The 18,948-nt window shown below is 38.2% G+C and overlaps 1 protein-coding gene across 1 annotated transcript in view; it reads left to right on the forward strand.

Moving 5' to 3' along the window:
- The window catches only part of THOC1 (THO complex subunit 1), a 50,722-nt gene extending 32,627 nt beyond the window's left edge, over positions 1-18,095 (forward strand). Inside the window, exons 12-21 of the mRNA XM_024121121.3 lie at positions 9,791-9,891; positions 11,133-11,199; positions 11,398-11,448; positions 11,539-11,609; positions 12,015-12,110; positions 12,856-12,921; positions 14,503-14,586; positions 16,249-16,396; positions 17,130-17,205; positions 17,698-18,095. Coding sequence (XP_023976889.1) covers positions 9,791-9,891; positions 11,133-11,199; positions 11,398-11,448; positions 11,539-11,609; positions 12,015-12,110; positions 12,856-12,921; positions 14,503-14,586; positions 16,249-16,396; positions 17,130-17,205; positions 17,698-17,993 — 1,056 coding nt within the window. The 3' untranslated portion in view covers positions 17,994-18,095. The remainder of the gene's footprint in view (positions 1-9,790; positions 9,892-11,132; positions 11,200-11,397; positions 11,449-11,538; positions 11,610-12,014; positions 12,111-12,855; positions 12,922-14,502; positions 14,587-16,248; positions 16,397-17,129; positions 17,206-17,697) is intronic.
- The last annotated feature ends 853 nt before the right edge of the window (positions 18,096-18,948 follow it).

Raw genomic sequence — 18,948 nt, forward strand, 5'->3', positions numbered from 1 at the left:
TTTTATTTCAACTTTCTTCTGGTTGTAGATTTGGTAAATGACAGAAACACTTTTGATTTTTCAGGGATATATTTCTTGCCAGTGAGAGCTAGCTTAAGTGAAATCAAAAGCCATTTATTTAATTATTTGGAGTATAGCCCATCGTTTCAGTGGTGAGCAGGTTTAGGAGAGTGGTCTTGTCATTACAAGGTTAGGTCTTTCATCACTCAAATAGAGCATATAGCCTCATTTGATGGCCTTGTTATTACTCAGAACCCTTGTGTTTTGCTTACATGAATGTGGTCAAACTTTTTCTTAGGAGAGTTTTCCTTATATCATCCTTAGGAAGGATGATATAACCTTTCTAGTTAGAGACAGGCTGATCATATAGCAGCTTCAGGTAGGCACAGATTTTACAGATAAAATAGATATGTTTCTAACTTATCATACCTTCTTTCTTAAAGGTGGAAGTTTCCACTAGAAACTCATGCCTAGGGTATGATTGTAAACACTAATTTCCAACAATATAGTTCCCTTGTTAACGTAGCAAAATAATCCCTGGATTATTATTTTTAGTGGAGAACTGCCAGTTCCTTAAGTTTAGTCCAGAGTCATACTCAGAAATTTTAAGGGAGGATTTCACCTCTAATTGTCCAGTTTATCATACTGTGTGAAGGGCACTGTATTATTATAGGAATTTCTCCCTCAGTACTGTGTAGCATGTAAAAGTAGAACCAACATTTTAAAACAAAATTCCAAGTATCATGAGTGTTAGCATGATGGTTAAAGGAATGTATTTTTGTATCTTTGAGTTCTTACAGAAGAAAGTCCAACCAGTAACTAGGTATGAGCTTCACGGTTACCCAGTTCTTCAGAATACCGACTCCTCTTCCCTTTGCAGTTGAGACTCAGTGACCTAATGAAAAAGATCCAGGGGAATACTACAGAGCTATCAGTTACCAGAGTGGTTGCCCCACAGTCACACACTAGTGTGGTCATTAGGCCATTCTTGTTCATGGAGGTAAGAGAAATAACAATTGTTCCCAGACTCTGCATTGTATGAAGAGCTCTCAAATAAGAACGTTTAGTCACTTTAAAAAAAAAAGTTCCTGGCAGAAAGAAGCTATCAGTACAGCCTTAAATTTTTCATACTTTCTCTATCCATTTGAGAGATAGCCAAGGCTGAGTCTTTACGTAGTGAAGGCCAAGACAGGTCTCATCTTTTATGAGACACACTACAACCTAGTTAGGAAATGACAGGCAGGCTAACCACTTTCCTATAATATCCTTTCGTTTCATCAGTTGTTTCATATGGGACTCCCTTTAAACAGGTCTGGGAGGTTTTTGGACAACTCTGGAACACCGCTTGAGTTTTCCTTGTCTGCAGTCAGCGAGCCAGCCCTCCAACTAGTTCCAGGAGTGTACCGTGAGGTTCCTGGAGTTGGTCAGAAGTTTAAGTAGAAACTAGATCATTGATCCCTGTGCCCCCAGAGAAACAAAGTTATAGCAAAGAGCTGTTAAATGGGTGGCGCTGACATTTCTTATAGGTCCAAGATGGAAGGCCTTACACTTTAAAAATCATATAAACACTCAGCAGTCCTCAGTAAGAACGGAGCAGTGTTTTCCACTGATGAACCTTGATGTAAATCAGTTGTTAGACTTTACGTCTTGACACCATCCAAGTTAACTGGTTGGGCTTCTCACACCTGTGATTAGAATATTTGACACACTTGATTCAGGCTTTGAAGTAATCTAACACAACATTATCTAGCACATCAGTGTTGGCCCTTGGGTGGACACTGGGGAAGTATCAGAAATTTAGTTGGCCTACCATTAATATTTCATAAGGAGAGAAACCAAATCTTCTGTTTACTATAGATCTCATTGTCATATGAGCTGTAGGCAATGTGTCTAACCACTATAGTTGAAATATATACAAACTCTTGGGTTAGTTTATTTTTCAGAATTCTCTTTTGATGTTTGACTTTCTCTGCTGAATTCCAGTTCTATGGCATGAAGGCATTGATGAATCATTAGGGTTTTACAAACTGCAGTTTGTTTGAAGACTTTTGCTGACACTCATGTCAGTTTTAACATATGGGTGTACTTCCACTCATCTGAAAAGGTAAACACAATTACTAAAGTTTTACATGCATAAAATCAACCTGAAATGGTCCGCAAGGTGGGACGCATGAGCTGCCCTCTTTATTGTGACACTCCTGTACTCTGTGGGCCTGACACAGGGCAGCTCCATAAATACCATTGAACATATTGGAAAGTTTAGAGCATACTCATCATTCTTTATTATTTTTAGAATCCCTTCTGTGTGTGTCAATCCATAGTTATGCAAGCAAGATAAGAGTAAATTCTTTGGTGCTGCCAAGCAGCCACTTAGGAAAGACTAAAGATAGTGTTAAAAAAATACCCTGCCAGTGTAGACTGGATTTGGAGCCTAGTTCTGAAGAAGGACAAAGTATTTTATGTCATGTGTGTAGGTCACAAATAAAGTGAGAGGTAAAAATTACCACTTTAAATGCATTAATGAAAAATTTAAGAGTGACAAATTGAGAATTCAGGAAGCTAAAAAAGATACGGAATAAGCCTCAAGAGAGAAGTAAGTAATAATAATAGCACAAGTTAATGAAATAGAACAAAGAAACTATAGAACATATCAGGAAAACCAAAGGCTTTGAAAAGAAAAATTTTATAAAAAGAATTTTTGTATAAGTTCTTGTAGAACAGGCCTAAAGAAAAAAGTGAAAACGTACCAATAAACAAAATAGGAGTAATTGGAAATACAGAGGCAGTAAAATGTGTAAGAGACTATATTTTTGAACTGCTGATTTTTAAATCTGATGAAATAGTAATTCTGTAGAAAAACTTAATTACCAAAATGGATTCACAAAGAAATTAAAAGCCTGAATAAACATATAACTATTAAAGAAATAGTAATCAAAGTGACACCTTTCAAATGACATCAGGCCCAGATTTTTTTTAGGTACGTATTATCAGCACTTCAAGGAATAGAGGAAAAGCAACCCAGGTCCTTACATGAGATTAATATAACTTTTAAATAAAATCCCAATAAGGACAGAACAAGAAAAAAAGTATATATATCAATTTCACCTATGAATAGAGATGAAAATATATTGTAAAAACTCACAAATCAATATTTTAAATTGATAGTAGCTATTTTTTAAAAATAGAGACTAGGGGCTTCCCTGGTGGCGCAGTGGTTAAGAATCCGCCTATCAGTGCAGGGGACACGGGTTCGAGCCCTGCTCCAGGAAGATCCCACATGCCGTGGAGCAACAAAGCCCGTGTGCTACAACTACTGAGCCTGTGCTCTAGAGCCTGTGAGCCACAACTACTGAGCCCGTGTGCCACAACTACTGAGCCTGTGTGCCACAACTGTAGCCTGCACGCCTAGAGCCTGTGCTCTGCAACAAACAGAAGCCACCGCAACGAGAAGCCCACGCACAGCAACGAAGACCCAGTGCAGCCAATCAATCAATCAATAAATTTAATAAAATAAAGTAAATAAAAAATAGAGACTAATATTTATAATTTTAATAATATTTATTATTTAAGTCTCTAAATAATAGACTTAATATTTATTAATATTTTAATAATCCCAGGATTATGTGATTCAATACCAGAAAGACTAATATGAAATTAACAGATTAACGGTTTTTAAATAAAAACTATGATCATCTCAGATGCCAAGAAAATTATTTCAATACAATCTAATACTCATTACAAAACCAAATCAGAAATAGAAGGGAATTTTCTCTAACTTGATTAAGGGGATTGACAAAAACCCTATAGCAAGCATCATATGTAATGATCAAACTTTCAAAAGTATTCTCAGTAATTTCAAGAGCAAGACACGGATATCTACCAGCCATATTTCTGTTCAACGCTGTAGTGGAGGACCTACATTTCAATAAGAGAAAACAAAACAGAAATGAGAGTTCTGTGTATTGGAGAGAAAAGACTGAACTGTCTCTAATTGAAGGCAATATAATTGTCTACAGAGAAAAATCCAAGAGAACCAAAAAACTTTGAATTAAGGAGGCTTCAGCAAAGGTACAAAAGAAACATCAATAGTGTTCCTATAAGTAACTGGTTACAAAATGTTATTTAAAACAGCAATGAAAACATACCTATGAATAATCTTCATGGAGAAAATTATTAAAGAGGTATGACTACATTTATAGATAGGAAGACCCAGTGCAACTTCTCCCCAAATGTGTCCATAAATTCAGTGTATTTTAAATCAAATCCAAACAGGCTTTTTGAGGGAACTTGAATAGTTGATCTTAAAGTTTTTATGGAAAAGCAAAAAGCCAGGAGTAACTACGCCAAGAGTAACTTCTTCCTCCAAAGAAGCAACAGTTGCCCTATCAGATATAGATACTAAGACCTATAAAGCTCTAATAATTAAAACAGTAAGTATTAGTACAGGTATAAAGAAGAAAAAAGAACTAGGACTAGACAAAGTGAACAGACCAGCCACAAAGTAGGAGAAGATATTCACCATCTCCAGAACTGAGGAAGATTAGTATTTTGAATATACCATTGACAAAAAGACAACCAAATGGAAAACTGGAAAGATGGTATGAACAGGTAATTTACAGATGTAGAAACCTGAATAGCTAATGAGCTTATAAAAGATGCTAAATGTCACTAGTAGCCAAAGAAATTAAAATGATGAGATAATCACTTCACATTTGTCAAATTGACCAAAATTAAATATCCTAACAATAAATGAAATGTATTGGCAAAAGTATGGGGAAAGGAGAACTTTAACATACCGCTGGTTGAAGTATAAGTTGATACAGCCACTTTGCAGAGTAATTTTATAATAAAGAGCAAAGTTAAAACTACTAAGATGTGGGCCCTAGAGAATAATCACACATATGCACAAGGAAATATATGACTCATTGTAACTTCGGTGTTTGCAAGTGAAAGTGTGGAAACAACCTAAATGTTAATAAGCAGGAGACAGGGTGGGTGGTAAATTATGGTAAATTTATACCGTCAAGTTCTATAAAGCACTGAAAATGGATGACTTAGGATGGGGTTTGGCACATTACTTACTGCCGATTTCTGTAAATGAGTTTATTGGCTCACAGCCATGCTCACTCCTTTACGTGTCGTCTGTGGCTGCTTCTGCATGGCAACAGCAGAGATAAGTAGTCGGGACGAGGACTGTATGACCACAAAGCCTAAAATAATTTACTGACCCTTAACAGAAATTTGCCAACCCCTAAACTAGAGCTACATGTATCAAGTTGTGTAAATGTCCAACATAATATATGAAAGATAGCTTATTGCAGAATAATGTGTGTAGTACAGAGTTTGAAAACATGCAAAATACTTTGGTATTTATAGATGCCTCTATATGAGTAATAGTGTAAAATATGCATTAGAATCAGCAACACCGAATACATGGTAGTGCTTTCCATAGTGGAGGGAGCTTATAGAGGGGCTTCAACAGTTTTGATAATATTCTATTTCTTTAAGAAATGTGGAACAAGTAAAAATGTTAGGATTTGATAAGTAACTGGGTCATGAGACATGAATGTTGTATTAACTGTACCTTTTTGAACTTTAAAAAATAGTCCACAATTTGAAAATTGGATATTTTGATCTGATGTGTTAATAATCACAAATTAGTAAGAATTTAATTAATGAGAATGCTCTTAATATTTTGTTTTTTAGTAAAGATTTTTTAAGCATTTTGTGTTAAAGTAACAGAAATGGAAGATTTCATACTTCAGTTTAATTTTTCCAGAGCATTGTTTTGCTTTTAAATTTTTTTATTATGAAAAGTTTCAAATGTGCAGAAAGGAATATTGTTTGTATGTACGATTTATTGACCGAAAGGCACATAAGAATAAGAAGAGTAGCCTGAGCCTTTTTAGGTTTAGAATAATAATCAGGAAGGCTGAGGCCTGAGCTAAGAGGTGTAGTAAAAGCTAAGGACAATAAAAGGCCCTTTGTTCACAAAACAAAGACAACAAAGAAATATTTGACCCAATGCATGATGTAAATGGTGTAATTTTTAAAATAACTGAAGAAAAGCAGGACTAGAAAATATATATTATCGAAGAAAGAATACAATTGATAGTCCCACCTCTTACTAACTAGCTGTGTAACCTTGCAGGGGTCATTTTAACTTGTCAGGGCCTCATTTTCTTAAGGATAGTATGATGCAGTTAGTTTAAATGATCAAACTAGTCCCCTCCCACCTGTGATTCAATGTCTTGTTGACTCCTGTTTTCAATCCATTGTTTCTGTCAAAAAAAATTATCATCCAACATAAAAAATAAATGTGGAATAGGGGACTTAAAGCTCAAGGTAGATGAAAAGTTCATAAACAGCACCTATTTCTTCAAGCCAGGAGTTCCTGTCTTCACTCTAAGCTGAATGCCTCAGGGTCTTCAAACAGGCCAGTCTTTTACTTGCCTCAGTCTTTGGTACCTCCTGTTTCTTTTCTTCTATACGCTCCAACTTTAGGTTTGCTTCTGTGGCTCATGGTTGCTGCTTTTTCCAGGAAGTGTTCCTGGAGTAGTTTAGGCAAATGGATGGTGGAGCCTCTCGGTGAATTAGCCAACACCGGAGAAAAGCAGACTTTGTTGAGGAAATTGGTGTGTTTTATTTTGGACAGGAAATCTGATCAAGTGTCAGTGGGATATTCAAATAGAGATATGTAGTAGCTTCTTGAGCACACAGATCTGGAGATTAGGAGCGAGATCTAGGTTGAGAGTATAGATTTGGTATATAGTTTGGTTATCAGCTTATACATGGTAAATAAAGAGGAGAGTGTAGACTGGAAAGAGAAGAAAGCATCAAACCAAACCCTGAAGGAAATCAGCATTTGAGGGAGAAGGAAAAGAGAAGGAGAGAAGAAGAAGATAGTGAGATTGGAGGAGAACCAGAAAAATATGACCCCATGGAAGCCAAGCATATCGAGTAGGATGAGGACTATGAAGAGTGCTCATTGGATTTAACAACAAATAAGTCATCTGTGGTCTTGGCAAAACACTTCCCGTGGATTGGTGACCCAGAACACCACTGGTTGAGGCAGGTTGAGGGGAGGATTGGAAACAGTGAATGTAGCGAGTTCTTACAAGAAGCTTTGCTGTTCAGGAAGGATAAGGTGAGGCTGTAGGATCTTTCTGAGAGTAGTTATTAAATGCTAATGGAAAGGAGCTTGGAAAGAAGAAAGGGTTGAACATAAGGCACCAGGGTGGTTAACTGATGGGATGTCCAGATAGAAGGATCACCTTCAGCAAAGATCCTGAAGGTGTTGTGCAGAGGAAATGAGGTGAACGAGGATGTGGGTGCAGCTGAAACTTCCATTTTAATGAGTTTTTCTCCTCTTTGAAGGTAGAGGGAATTATCTCCTGAGAGCGAGAGGGGTAGTAAGTAGTGTTCTGGTAAGTACAAGGGATTTGAAATAGTTGCTGTGGAGAATAGGAGGGAGAACAGCCTTGGAGGATAAAGATTGCTGATTAGAGACAAGGGAGAATTCTAAGTTGGAGACAGTAACATAGCCGTGGTACCATCTGCGTAGCTGTGTGACTTGTATTTTTTTCAAGCAGCTTCACCTGCGGCTAGATGGGAAGCCTTAGTGTTAGAATAGAGAAGGTGACTAACAGTTGGTTTGCTCCAAGTTTCCCTTTTGCTCAGTAGATGTGACAGAAGTATGGGACGAGGGTGTTAAGGAAGTTGGCAAAAAAGTCGTTGAAGAGATAGACCACGTACTCTAGAACAGGGGTCGGCTGACTACAGGCCAAATGTGGCCCACTGCCTGTATTGTGTTGTTTTTATACATTTTAAATGTTTACATAAGTACTTACATAATATCCATAATATGCCTCTTGGCTCACATAGCCTAAAACATTTACTCTCTGGCCCTCTAAGAAAACATTTCCTGACCTTTATCTAGACTAAAATAGGATTATAGTAAAAACAGGATGGGACTTACAGATAGGCAGAAAATAGAGGGTCCAAGGAACTTAAGGTCTCAGTAAAGTCCAAATATTAGGTACATACATTGGGACAACTGAGTGGGAAGGATAGGAGGTTGAAGTGAGAGTCTTGTGAGTTAAATTTCAGAGCTGGGGCAGCTGCAAGTGACAGTCAGGTCCAGCTGTGGCCATGGTAGTCGGGGACCAAAGCAGAGGGGCTGTGACTGTCAGTGGAGTTGAGGTCAGGGAACTGAGAGCCCAAGCGGAGATATAAAGTCATTCAGGAGTGGAGGAAAGGGAGATTGGGAGCGTGCCATTCAGCCTGCCAATTTGGGATGGTTAATACAGTAACAGAATCAGATCCTTAAATCACGTCTCTAAAAGCGAGGGAACCCCCACTGGAAGGCCAGTCGTATGTTTAAAATTAAAAGAAGAAAGGGCATGGTGTTTGCTTGAACAAGAACCAGCCTTGTGGAAGAAGTGGCTGGTGAGTAAATGGCTAATGAACGTTAGGCTGCTGCATGACCAGGTCACCCAGGATGGCTGTTCTCTTGCTCTCTGTACATCCCCTGCCAACAGTGCCTGCTTCACCTACACCCTGCTCACATGACTGCCCTTCTACATACCTGCCCCAGGCCCCAGCTGGTGATTGTTCTAATCTTTAGGTCAGAAGATCTCCACCAGGAGAGCTAACCTAAGGGGCAGTGAGGGGCATGCATCTCTGTTTGTTTCCCTGGTAACCGATGACATCAATTCCCACTGTAACTGGTAACCTCCCCCTTCCCCCCAGGAGCGAAGACTGCTGCCTCATCCTGCCCACCATCTGCCACACATGGTGGGGTGTCACTCCAGGCCTTGCTTTCAAACGTGTAAGCTTCCGCGTCTGTTAAACCATTGATGTCTCTGTTGCTGACTCCAGGCTCTGCTGTCTTTTGAGGCTGGGCAAGTACAGGGCTTGCAGGCCTGTGGGGTGCAGCCCAACTGCTGTGTTAGTAGATGAAAGCATAGTGTGTGGTGCGTTGCCCAAGGAACTTGGGACCTGGAACTGGAAATTGGTTCCTAGGGCTGTCAGGTGTTTCACTGGTTATTCATTTAGAAGAAGGAGGCCTCCATTGTTGCTTTAGGTCTGGAAGGCAGAACAGCACAAACAGGGTTTGTGGACATAGACGTAGCTTTCCCTCAGCACGTGGGACAGAATCAGAATGACGCCTTCATCACTGAGGTCATTCTTACAGCAAGACCAGCTAGGTGGCATTGTTGTTGAAGAGCTTCCTCATAAATGACCTTCAAGTCCTTTCTAATCCAAATTCTGTGATAATACAGGTGTGACACAATTTTCTCTAAAATATAAAAACAATCCATTTAATTCATGGATAATTTTTCACCTCTGAGTCTTCTCATTTGCTTATTATTGAGCACCCACCCTGTTGCAGGCACTTCCTAGGACTACAGAAAAGAGCGACATCCCTCAGTATTGTATTGTTTATCCACAGGGACCTCTTCTTTAGCCATTATTTCTTTATATGTGGGAAAGTGACAGCCATACTTTTATTTTTTTATATTTCTGCTTTTATCCTGACCTCAGGACCACAGATACAACATTGCTATCCACCAACATAAATACTTCATGGCATAAAATGGTTAAGAAAGCTAAATGAAGCTTTGCTACTCTATCCTGGGGCTTGTGCAGTAACACCTCACATGCAGTGAGTTCTCAGCACATGTTTTTTGAATTGAAATCTTCCATTTCTGTAATACCATCACCTGCACCTTTAGGTAGAACTTGAATTTAATGTGGTGTTTTGTGTGTGTGCTTGTTTTTCGGGTAGCTGATGGATTTACAACTGAGCGACAGTAACTTTCGTCGACACATCCTGTTGCAGTATCTCATTTTATTCCAGTATCTCAAGGGGCAGGTCAAATTTAAAAGGTAAGTTAATATGGGTAGTAAATGGTTTATAAACAGCAAAGAGAATGATTGCTTACTGAAATATATTTTTATGTAGCGGGCTCATTTTGTGTGGAAGGGTCACCTCCCTGAAACATTTCATTTGCAGCAGTATTAGATAATCAGGGGCTTTTGTTAGCTTAACAAGATGCTAAAGTATTTGTTTTAGAGAAAAGGCATTGACTGTATCTGCTGCCAGTGTATTTTCTTGCTGAGAGCCCGGCATCCTGGGAGTTCTTAGCTGTCTTGGTGGGTGGAGGTCTCTGCTCCTGATTTCCATCATTCCTCACCTCACTCAAACCTTCTCCAAACCTGATTTGCAAACTCAGCCAGTAATACTTCTTTCTCCAGGTGTGGGACTATCTAGGACATTAGAACTGAAAAAAATTGTAAAGCTTTGAAGCACGAAGTTTCTTTGGGGTTTCAGAAAACCTAATCAGGGCCTCCATTGTCAGTCTGAATACCTCCACCTGTAGGGCGGACTAGTCCCTCTTGTCCCACCCAAAACTGAAGCAGAGCTCCCTGTTACTGGATGGTATCGGAAGTTTGCAGAGCAGTGTTGTATTAGTTGTAAAGAATGTGGCTTTCTACCTGCTGGTTTTGAATCCCACTTTCATCACCCACTAGCTGCAGTTCAGCTTTCAGACTTGTAATTTTAAGATAACACATAGCAAGCACTCAAAAATGTTATTTGTTATCCTTCTATCTGTTGTGGAGGTTTGGTATAGCATAGTAGAAACTGGAGGCAGACCTGGGTTTGAATTCAAGCTTTATGGCTTGAGCCTCTGTAGTCTGTTTAATATATGCACGTCCTTGTTTTGAGAATTAAATGAATAATATATGTAAAGTCCTTAGATCCTGGCACATGGCAGTCTATCAGTATTTGTTGGATGGCTATAAACTATAGAGCACCTAGTACATAGTGGGAGCTGAATTAATGGCAGCTATTAACAATTTGGGTCTGCCTTCAGCCTCTCTAGAGTTTTGGGGGTTTTATTCATTGTATCTTGAATGCGTTTTAAAGAAACATAGTGTGACTTATTTGAATGTGCATCTTGGAGAGGAGTATGTTAACATTTTCTCTGAGGCTATTATCCCACATTGAACTTATTTTAGGAAGCATTCATTGCTTTGTTCAGTGTTTCTTCAAGACAGTACATAAACCTTAAAATTGAATATACATTCTTGTAACTCAAGCATGCTTTTATTGCTTTGTTTCCTAGTTCAAACTATGTTTTAACTGATGAGCAATCACTCTGGATTGAAGATACTACAAAGTCAGTTTATCAAGTAAGTTCATCACGCAACAAACCCATGATTGAACAAAATGAAAATTTAGAATTTTCTTTGTTTCAGCCCCAAATAGGAAAATAAGGATAAAGTTAAGCTCAGGTACAAGACCACAAACACTTCTTGGTTCTCTGCCTACAAACCACTCCTATGATGCAGAAAGTTGTTGAAAGCTTAGTATATTCTTTCTAATCACAGCTACTATCTGAAAACCCCCCTGATGGAGAAAGATTTTCAAAGATGGTAGAGGTATGTGTTTTATATTTACATAGTCTTCTTAGCACCCAATAGAGTTTCAGAGTGTTCATTATGGAAATGTAATTTCTTTGTTTTTCCCAGCATATATTAAACACTGAAGAAAACTGGAACTCATGGAAAAATGAAGGCTGCCCAAGTTTTGTGAAAGAAAGGTAAATATATACTCATCTCAAGCAATATGAGAAAGGCTTTCAGAATACAGTTTGGTATGATTATTTTACATTATGTACGGATATGTGTAAATGTATTTCATATAAAAAATGTAAATTGTATTCCATAAAAATTACAACCACTTTGATATACTTCTATTTGACATTTTTATCTCAAATTTCTTGTCATTAACTTCTCAGAACAAACTGATCTGTTATTAATTATTGGGAAAAAAATGCTGTGTACCCCCTCCTTGTAATTTGTCCCCTGGTGTGGCATTTTTGTCATCTCTCTGATGAGTGTAATAATATGAAGCTTTCATATGAAGCTTTTTTAGGAAGAAAACAGTAACTAAATTTTCTTTTACATTAAACATTTGAAATTCCAGTATGTTTTGTTCACCACAGAACATCAGATACCAAGCCGACAAGAGTAGTACGGAAGAGAACGGCTCCAGAGGACTTCCTAGGGAAAGGACCCAACAAAAAAATTCTGATGGGAAAGTAGGTTAACCTGTCTCATAGGTGGGATGTTATCATAGAGGCTTTTATATTGTGAAAATATTACTATAAGAACTCCCAAGGTTTTGTGTTTTTCCAGTTTTTTGTGTTTGGTAGGTACACAGATGACTAAAGCAAACCACATCCTATCAATCTGCAGGGTCCATCATGGATTCATGCAACGAGACAAAACTTACATTTTTTGTCTCCTGCTTCCAAAATCCATGGCTCTAGGTTCTGCCATTTTTTCCATGTCACAGACAATACAATTGCTGTTAGATTGATCCAGCTTACTGCATGGTACTATAATCCTTTCATTTCTTTTACCTTCTAGTTAACTATTCATTGTGTTATACTGCATTTGAGTATTTTTAGAAAAAAGTAATGGTTATCACTATCATTAAAGGGAGCTCAGCTCAGTGCTCTGTGACGACCTAGATGGGTGGGATGTGGGGGGATGGGAGGGCGAGCCAAGAGGGAGCAGATATAGGTACACATATACGATTCACTTCATTGTACAGCAGAAACTAACACAACATTGTAAAGCAATTTTACTCCAATAAAAAAAAGAGGAAAAAAAATCATTATCATTAAATATATGCTCATATAGACAATTTGCTAAATACCAAAAATGATTAAAACTCATCACCACCCCAAAATCCACTATTTAAGTATTTTTATAGTTTTAAGGTAGAAGAGAATGGTGTCCATAAAAATGTATTTATTTTTGTGTCTGTCTATTTTGCAGTGAGGAGTTAACAAGGCTTTGGAATCTCTGTCCTGATAATATGGAAGCCTGTAAATCAGAGACAAGGCAGGTTTAAAATGTTTCATATGAAGTATTGCTTTTCTCAAATGTTAACTAGAGTAGAATTTTGTCAGCTATAAGCAGAGCTCAAAAGAAATTTTAAAGTTTACTGTGGTTGACTTTGGCCCAGCAGAATATAGCTTTCCATAAAACACCTAGAAGTACTGATAAAATAATTGTAGAAATCACAAGAAATAAAGACTCGCAGAAGAAGGGGGAACTAAAAACCAAAGTAAGAACTAATGCTGCGGTTGCTTCTAGCTGGGGAGCAGGGCAGGTGATTCCCACATTGGGGAACCAGAGAACTTGGGTTTTAACGGCCACAAAAGGATAGAAAGTAAAGCCTTAGAGCTGCACAAATATGTAACTGAGTTTCCCCCAAGTAAAGCTGAGGCCCTCAGTGCGCACTATCTGTAAAAGAAGCGCACGGCGGGAGGAGGAGGGACTTGCTCACTGGCACAGGAAGCAAGGAGCTCATCCATTTCCACCTGAGATGTGGGCGAAAAGAAAAAAGTATTCCCTGAGAAATTATAACCACAGGTCTGCTGTCATGCAGTCTTAGAGTTTATATTTATACTACCAAAAGGAACGACCCCCAAGCTAAGAGGGTGAACTAAAAAGTCCCAGCCTGATGATAGAAAGCTTGTGGCGGGGTAGGGCGGCCACACCTTCAACCTAAGCCACACAAGGATTCTACAGGTAAGTCTGAAGATAAACTCACCATCCAAACTTAAGAAAACAATCTACCATGACTAAGAATCAGCAGACAGAAGAAGCAACTAAAAGGAACATGGCACTCTCAAAAAGGACCAGGCAAATTAGAAAAAAAACAAGTACTTCTTATAGCAATAAGAAAATATAGCCGTTTTGTACAACACAGGGAATATAGCCAATATTCTGTAATAACTATAAACGGAAAAAAATCTTTAAAATTATATAAAAAAAATTTTTAAAGATGTGATAAATGTTTAAATATATATATATAGTCATTGAAATCACAAAATTTAATAGGCTCTCTTTAGAGAGCCCATTTTTCTCGTTTTAGTCAAAGATGTCTTCTGATAAGATGCTTGGGTCTTATTTGCTTGACTGCATCAAATTTTATTTCTACATACAAACGCAAGAAAGATGCAATTAAAAACCAATCATGCTACCATGGTAACAATCTAAACTAAGCTCAACGTTAAATTCATATGGTCTGGTTATTAGTTTTGGTTTAATTCTGGTTTTAAAAATAAATATCCATGGATGTGGACATGGCATGAACATTTCCTGCTTGCTGGTAAAATTTAAATGCTCTTAAACCCCTGGCTACCCTCTGTGACCAGCAGCACTGTCATATGTGACAGTATATAGCGCAGTGTGTGTTACATTATAGACTATAGTATATAAAATGGTGTAGTACCACACTGCCCTCTCTTTACTGTCCCCTTTGAGAATTTGTTTTGAGTCACCTCCTTAAAAATCTGAGTTCCTAAGTAATCTAACTGAAAAATCAGTGTGGGTAATGCTGGAATCTTTATTGCCACCATTGTATAAGCATTAAGAACACACATGATCCTCACTGGTTATTTTTTTAATGCCCAGGGAATATATGCCAACTTTGGAGGAATTCTTTGAAGAAGCCATTGAACAGGCAGACCCTGAAAACATGGTTGAAAATGAATACAAGTAAGTAATGTTTCTCATGAACTAATTTTCCTAATATCTCTTAAGAATTGTATGTATACTAGAATGCTTATCAAGGCAGACAGTTGAGAGCATAGTACTTTTCCTTTTAGCTGAGTTTATGTGCCAGCTTCACATTACTGCACGTCTTGATTTCAATGACCATTCCCATCGACTAACAAGCATGACTTAGTCACGCTTGTGTCAGAAAAGTAGAAAAATCCCCCTTGAGCCCACCTCTATCACCTCTTTTCTCTGTTCCCCTTCAAATCACAGTATGTCCAACAGTGGTTGATAATTACTGCCTTCATTTCCTCAGCTTCTATTCTCTGGTCAGCCCATGTCTGCTGGGCTGTCTCCCCATCACTCCACTGAAATAGCTGTGATCATTTTTTGACCTCTCAGCAGCATTCTCCAGTTGCTCTCTCCCTGCTTAATGTTTTCTTCCCTTGACACCCATCTAACTGCACTCTCCTCCTGTTTTTCCCTTTGCCTCACCGTCTCAGTCTCCATTGCTGGCTCTCCATCTAACTCAAATTTTGTAGTAACTTCAGGAGTCAGTCTTGGTGTATCTTCCAGGTGACACCACACAGCCCCATGGTTTTAAATAGGCATTACGGCATCGTGATTCGAGGGCAAGGGCCCTCTCATCAGCCTGCCTAGGTCAGTCCTGGGACTCTAGCACTTACTGGCTAGGCTTCTAAGGGCTAATTTAAACCCTTCTTTGCTTTGTTTCGTTATCTGTTAAATAGTAATAGTACCCATCTCACAGGGTTATTCTGAGCATTAAATAAGATGGTTCACGTTGAACCATGCACTGCCTAGCGGTAGTTTTTCAGGTGCCAAGACTGTCTCTAAGGTAATGAGGCTCATTTATGAGCAATGACTAATAAACGAGATTGCTACTCTAAGAACTTGTGGGGACTTCTAAGTCACTTACAAAAACTCTTAAGTGGAATAGATCTGTGCTCTGGATTCTCTGTAGCTTGCCTGTTTCCAAAACATTATCTTTAGAGTTTCTCAGGTTTTTCTTACCTTACTGTGTACCACTTATTAAGGAACAGTTCGTGGATTCTGTTCTTGGTATCACTGCTTATGGTGTTGGCTACTGGATGTGTCCCTTTTAGTTTTGGAGTAATTTTTATTCACTGAGGTTGATATTCAGCAAATTAAAGTTTAGATGTTATATAAATTTTTTAAAAAACCAGATTAATTAAATTAACATGATGAAAACTGTTGGGTTTATAAAATATTCTGAAACTTACACCTGCAGATGGCATTGCCCGTTTGGATATCAAGGCAACTGAACATAGTGAACCTATGAGTATTTTTCTCTCTAAATGACCAGGGGGATGATCTGTCCCGCACACACAGCATCTAGCCAGTCCTGGACACATACTAATTGACTTTTAACTTAAAATGTATGTAAACTTTTTAAATTTAAAAACTGTTTGCTGCATATGAACCTGCCTCTTTGGACTCTGCTGGTTTCCATTTATAAGTGAACTGCACACTGAGAGGTTCTTTAGAGCTATGATCAGAATGAGAAGAATGGTGCCTTCAGCTACTGACCTGGGAGTATAGAATTTTGCCCGGTGAACTACATTAACTAGAAGGGAATATAGAAGTAAGTATAAATTACAAGACTGACATCTCTTTTTATAGGGCTGTGAACAATTCTAATTATGGTTGGAGAGCCCTGAGACTATTAGCACGGAGAAGCCCTCACTTCTTTCAGCCAACCAACCAGCAGTTTAAAAGTTTGCCAGAATATCTCGAAAACATGGTAATAAAGCTAGCCAAGGAATTACCAGTAAGTAACACATCAATTTTTACATCCTTTAGTTCGTGTTACCTTCTTTTTTTAAACTGCTATTGCTGTTTGAGCTAAGAGCTGAATTTAGCCTTTATCATGTGGGGGGAAAAAAAAAAATCCATAAACCCCCTTGTTTTAGAATGAGGAAAAAAATGCATTTGAGTATACATTTATAGGAAGTACATAAATTGATAAAGTAACTTTATATACTATATAAAAAATTAATTATTATACTTTGATTAAACTTATTTTTTGTTTGCCAATGCATTATATTTTATCAAAGGTAGGGCCCATGGGGTAGTGGTAGGCAGCTTGGCCTATCTTTCTACTCTTCTCTTTTCCAATACAATATGGTAATAACTATACTGTATACATAAATCTGAATAAAATTCCTCAAAAAAAAATGTTAAGGACATGGTTGCTCCCCTAGTCTTCCCTAGACCATTGTTACCATATGCGGAGTACTTGCAAGTCATCTTACCATACTTCTTACTGGCTCCCTTCTTCCCAGGTTGGAGTAAGAGTCTTTCCAACCTTCAGTCTTCCCCACTCTTCCTTCTCCAGGTTAACACTGTCCCACTGTGATCCTTACCTGACATTCACATTTAACACTGTCAAGGGTAAAGTTCTGGGCCCCGTAATTGGAATCTCATACCTAAATAGAAAGTATCCCCAGTTATTTGATTTTAGAAGTTGGCATTCTTTTAAAACATTCTTTTACTCATTTTAGCCTCCTTCTGAAGAAATAAAAACAGGTGAGGATGAAGATGAGGAAGATAATGATGCTTTACTGAAGGAAAATGAAAGTAAGAATTGAATTTTCTTGGCTATTTTACAAAATTGGAAAAGATTGGGGTTCTTTGTTGAGAGGTACGTTATTTGATCTACTTCTCAACTACCATTTTTCTCAGCTGTTTCTTATAGTGAGGAATCTAAAACATTGATAACTTAAAATAGTACCTTTTATACAGTAAAATTTGGAAGTGTTGGGAAGAAAAGTACTTACATTTGAAGACAACTCATACCTCTGTTAATTCTTGGGGTTTAGATTGGGGGCCGCTGGTTTCAGAAGCCTTCCTAATTATAATAGAGGCAACAGCTTTAGCTTTGATTGAGTCCCTGATGATCATAAGAATGGTAATTCAACCCATGGAAAGTATAAAAAAGAACTGTTTTACTTTTAAAATAAAGCTTATTAAAGGTGACTAATATCTCAGTGGCCCCGTATTCCGTTTTATATTTTGAATCGTACACATCCTCGTACTTTGTTCATAATTTATGTTTCCTGTGTTTTCTAGGTCCTGATGTTCGGCGAGACAAACCTGTAACAGGGGACCAAATAGAGGTATTTGCCAGCAAACTGGGTGAACAATGGAAGATTCTGGCTCCCTACTTGGAAATGAAAGACTCAGAAATTAGACAGATTGAGTGTGACAGTGAAGACATGAAGATGAGAGCTAAGCAGCTGCTAGTCGCCTGGCAGGATCAGGAGGGAGTGCACGCGACACCTGAGAACCTGATCAATGCACTCAACAAGTCTGGGTTAAGTGACCTTGCAGAAAGTCTAACTAATGACAATGAGACAAATAGTTAGCGCTTTTTTTTTATTATTAAAACTGTGATAAGCTTTTGTTACCAAGCAGCATTTGATAAGAGGTCCACTGGTTTTGGTAAACAATAAACATTTTTATAACAGTTGTACAGTTGGCTGGTGCTCCAAGAACAACAGAATGCATGGTGGCTCTTGATGACTGACCTCAGGGTCTGGGGGGACAAGGGGGGTAGGTTGGGGAAATGGCCAAAGTAAAGTGACCTCAAGGTCACATAATATTTTTTTTGTTAATTAAACATTTATAATAAAGTCAGTAAGCAATATTTAGGGGCATGTTGTTTCCTAAGATACACTATGCCAAAACAGAATTTAACTTGCTATCCTGAACATCCCCCAGTAATACTTTCCGAAACCATATGACTGCTCTAGTCTCATCTATGCTTTAAAGCAGAGGATCAGAGGATCAGCAAACAAATGGTCCGTTTGTCACCTCTTTTTATAAGTAAAATTTTAATGGTACACAGCCATGCTGATTCTTTAAGTACTGTCTGTCTATGGCTCCTTTCATGCTACAACAGCAAAGTTACATAGTTGCAACAAAGACTTATGGCCTGCAAAGCTTAAAACATATTTTTAAAATACCTGGCCCATGGCAGAAAATATTCTCCAACCCCCAACTTTAAAAGAAATGGGGTGAAGTCTAAAACGTAGTTCTTTTAGCCTTACAGAACTTATTTTAAGCTCTCAAGTCATTAAAATAGGGATACATACCTCAGGGATTGTTGTGAAGTTCAAATGAGATGTATGTGAAAGCATCCTACAAACGGCAAAGCACTGTGTAGTCATGGCTGGAGACAGTTTCCATTTCCATGTAAGTTACCCTTTAGGGTGCTAAGGTCATTGTTTTGAATCCAGAAGGAGGGCTAAGTGTCTGTCACTAAAAATATTCTTGCTGGGGCTTCACCTCACCTGCTAGTCCAACAGTGATCCAGCACAG

The sequence above is a fragment of the Physeter macrocephalus genome, chromosome 19, assembly GCF_002837175.3.
Source record: "Physeter macrocephalus isolate SW-GA chromosome 19, ASM283717v5, whole genome shotgun sequence".
NCBI lineage: Eukaryota > Metazoa > Chordata > Mammalia > Artiodactyla > Physeteridae > Physeter > Physeter macrocephalus.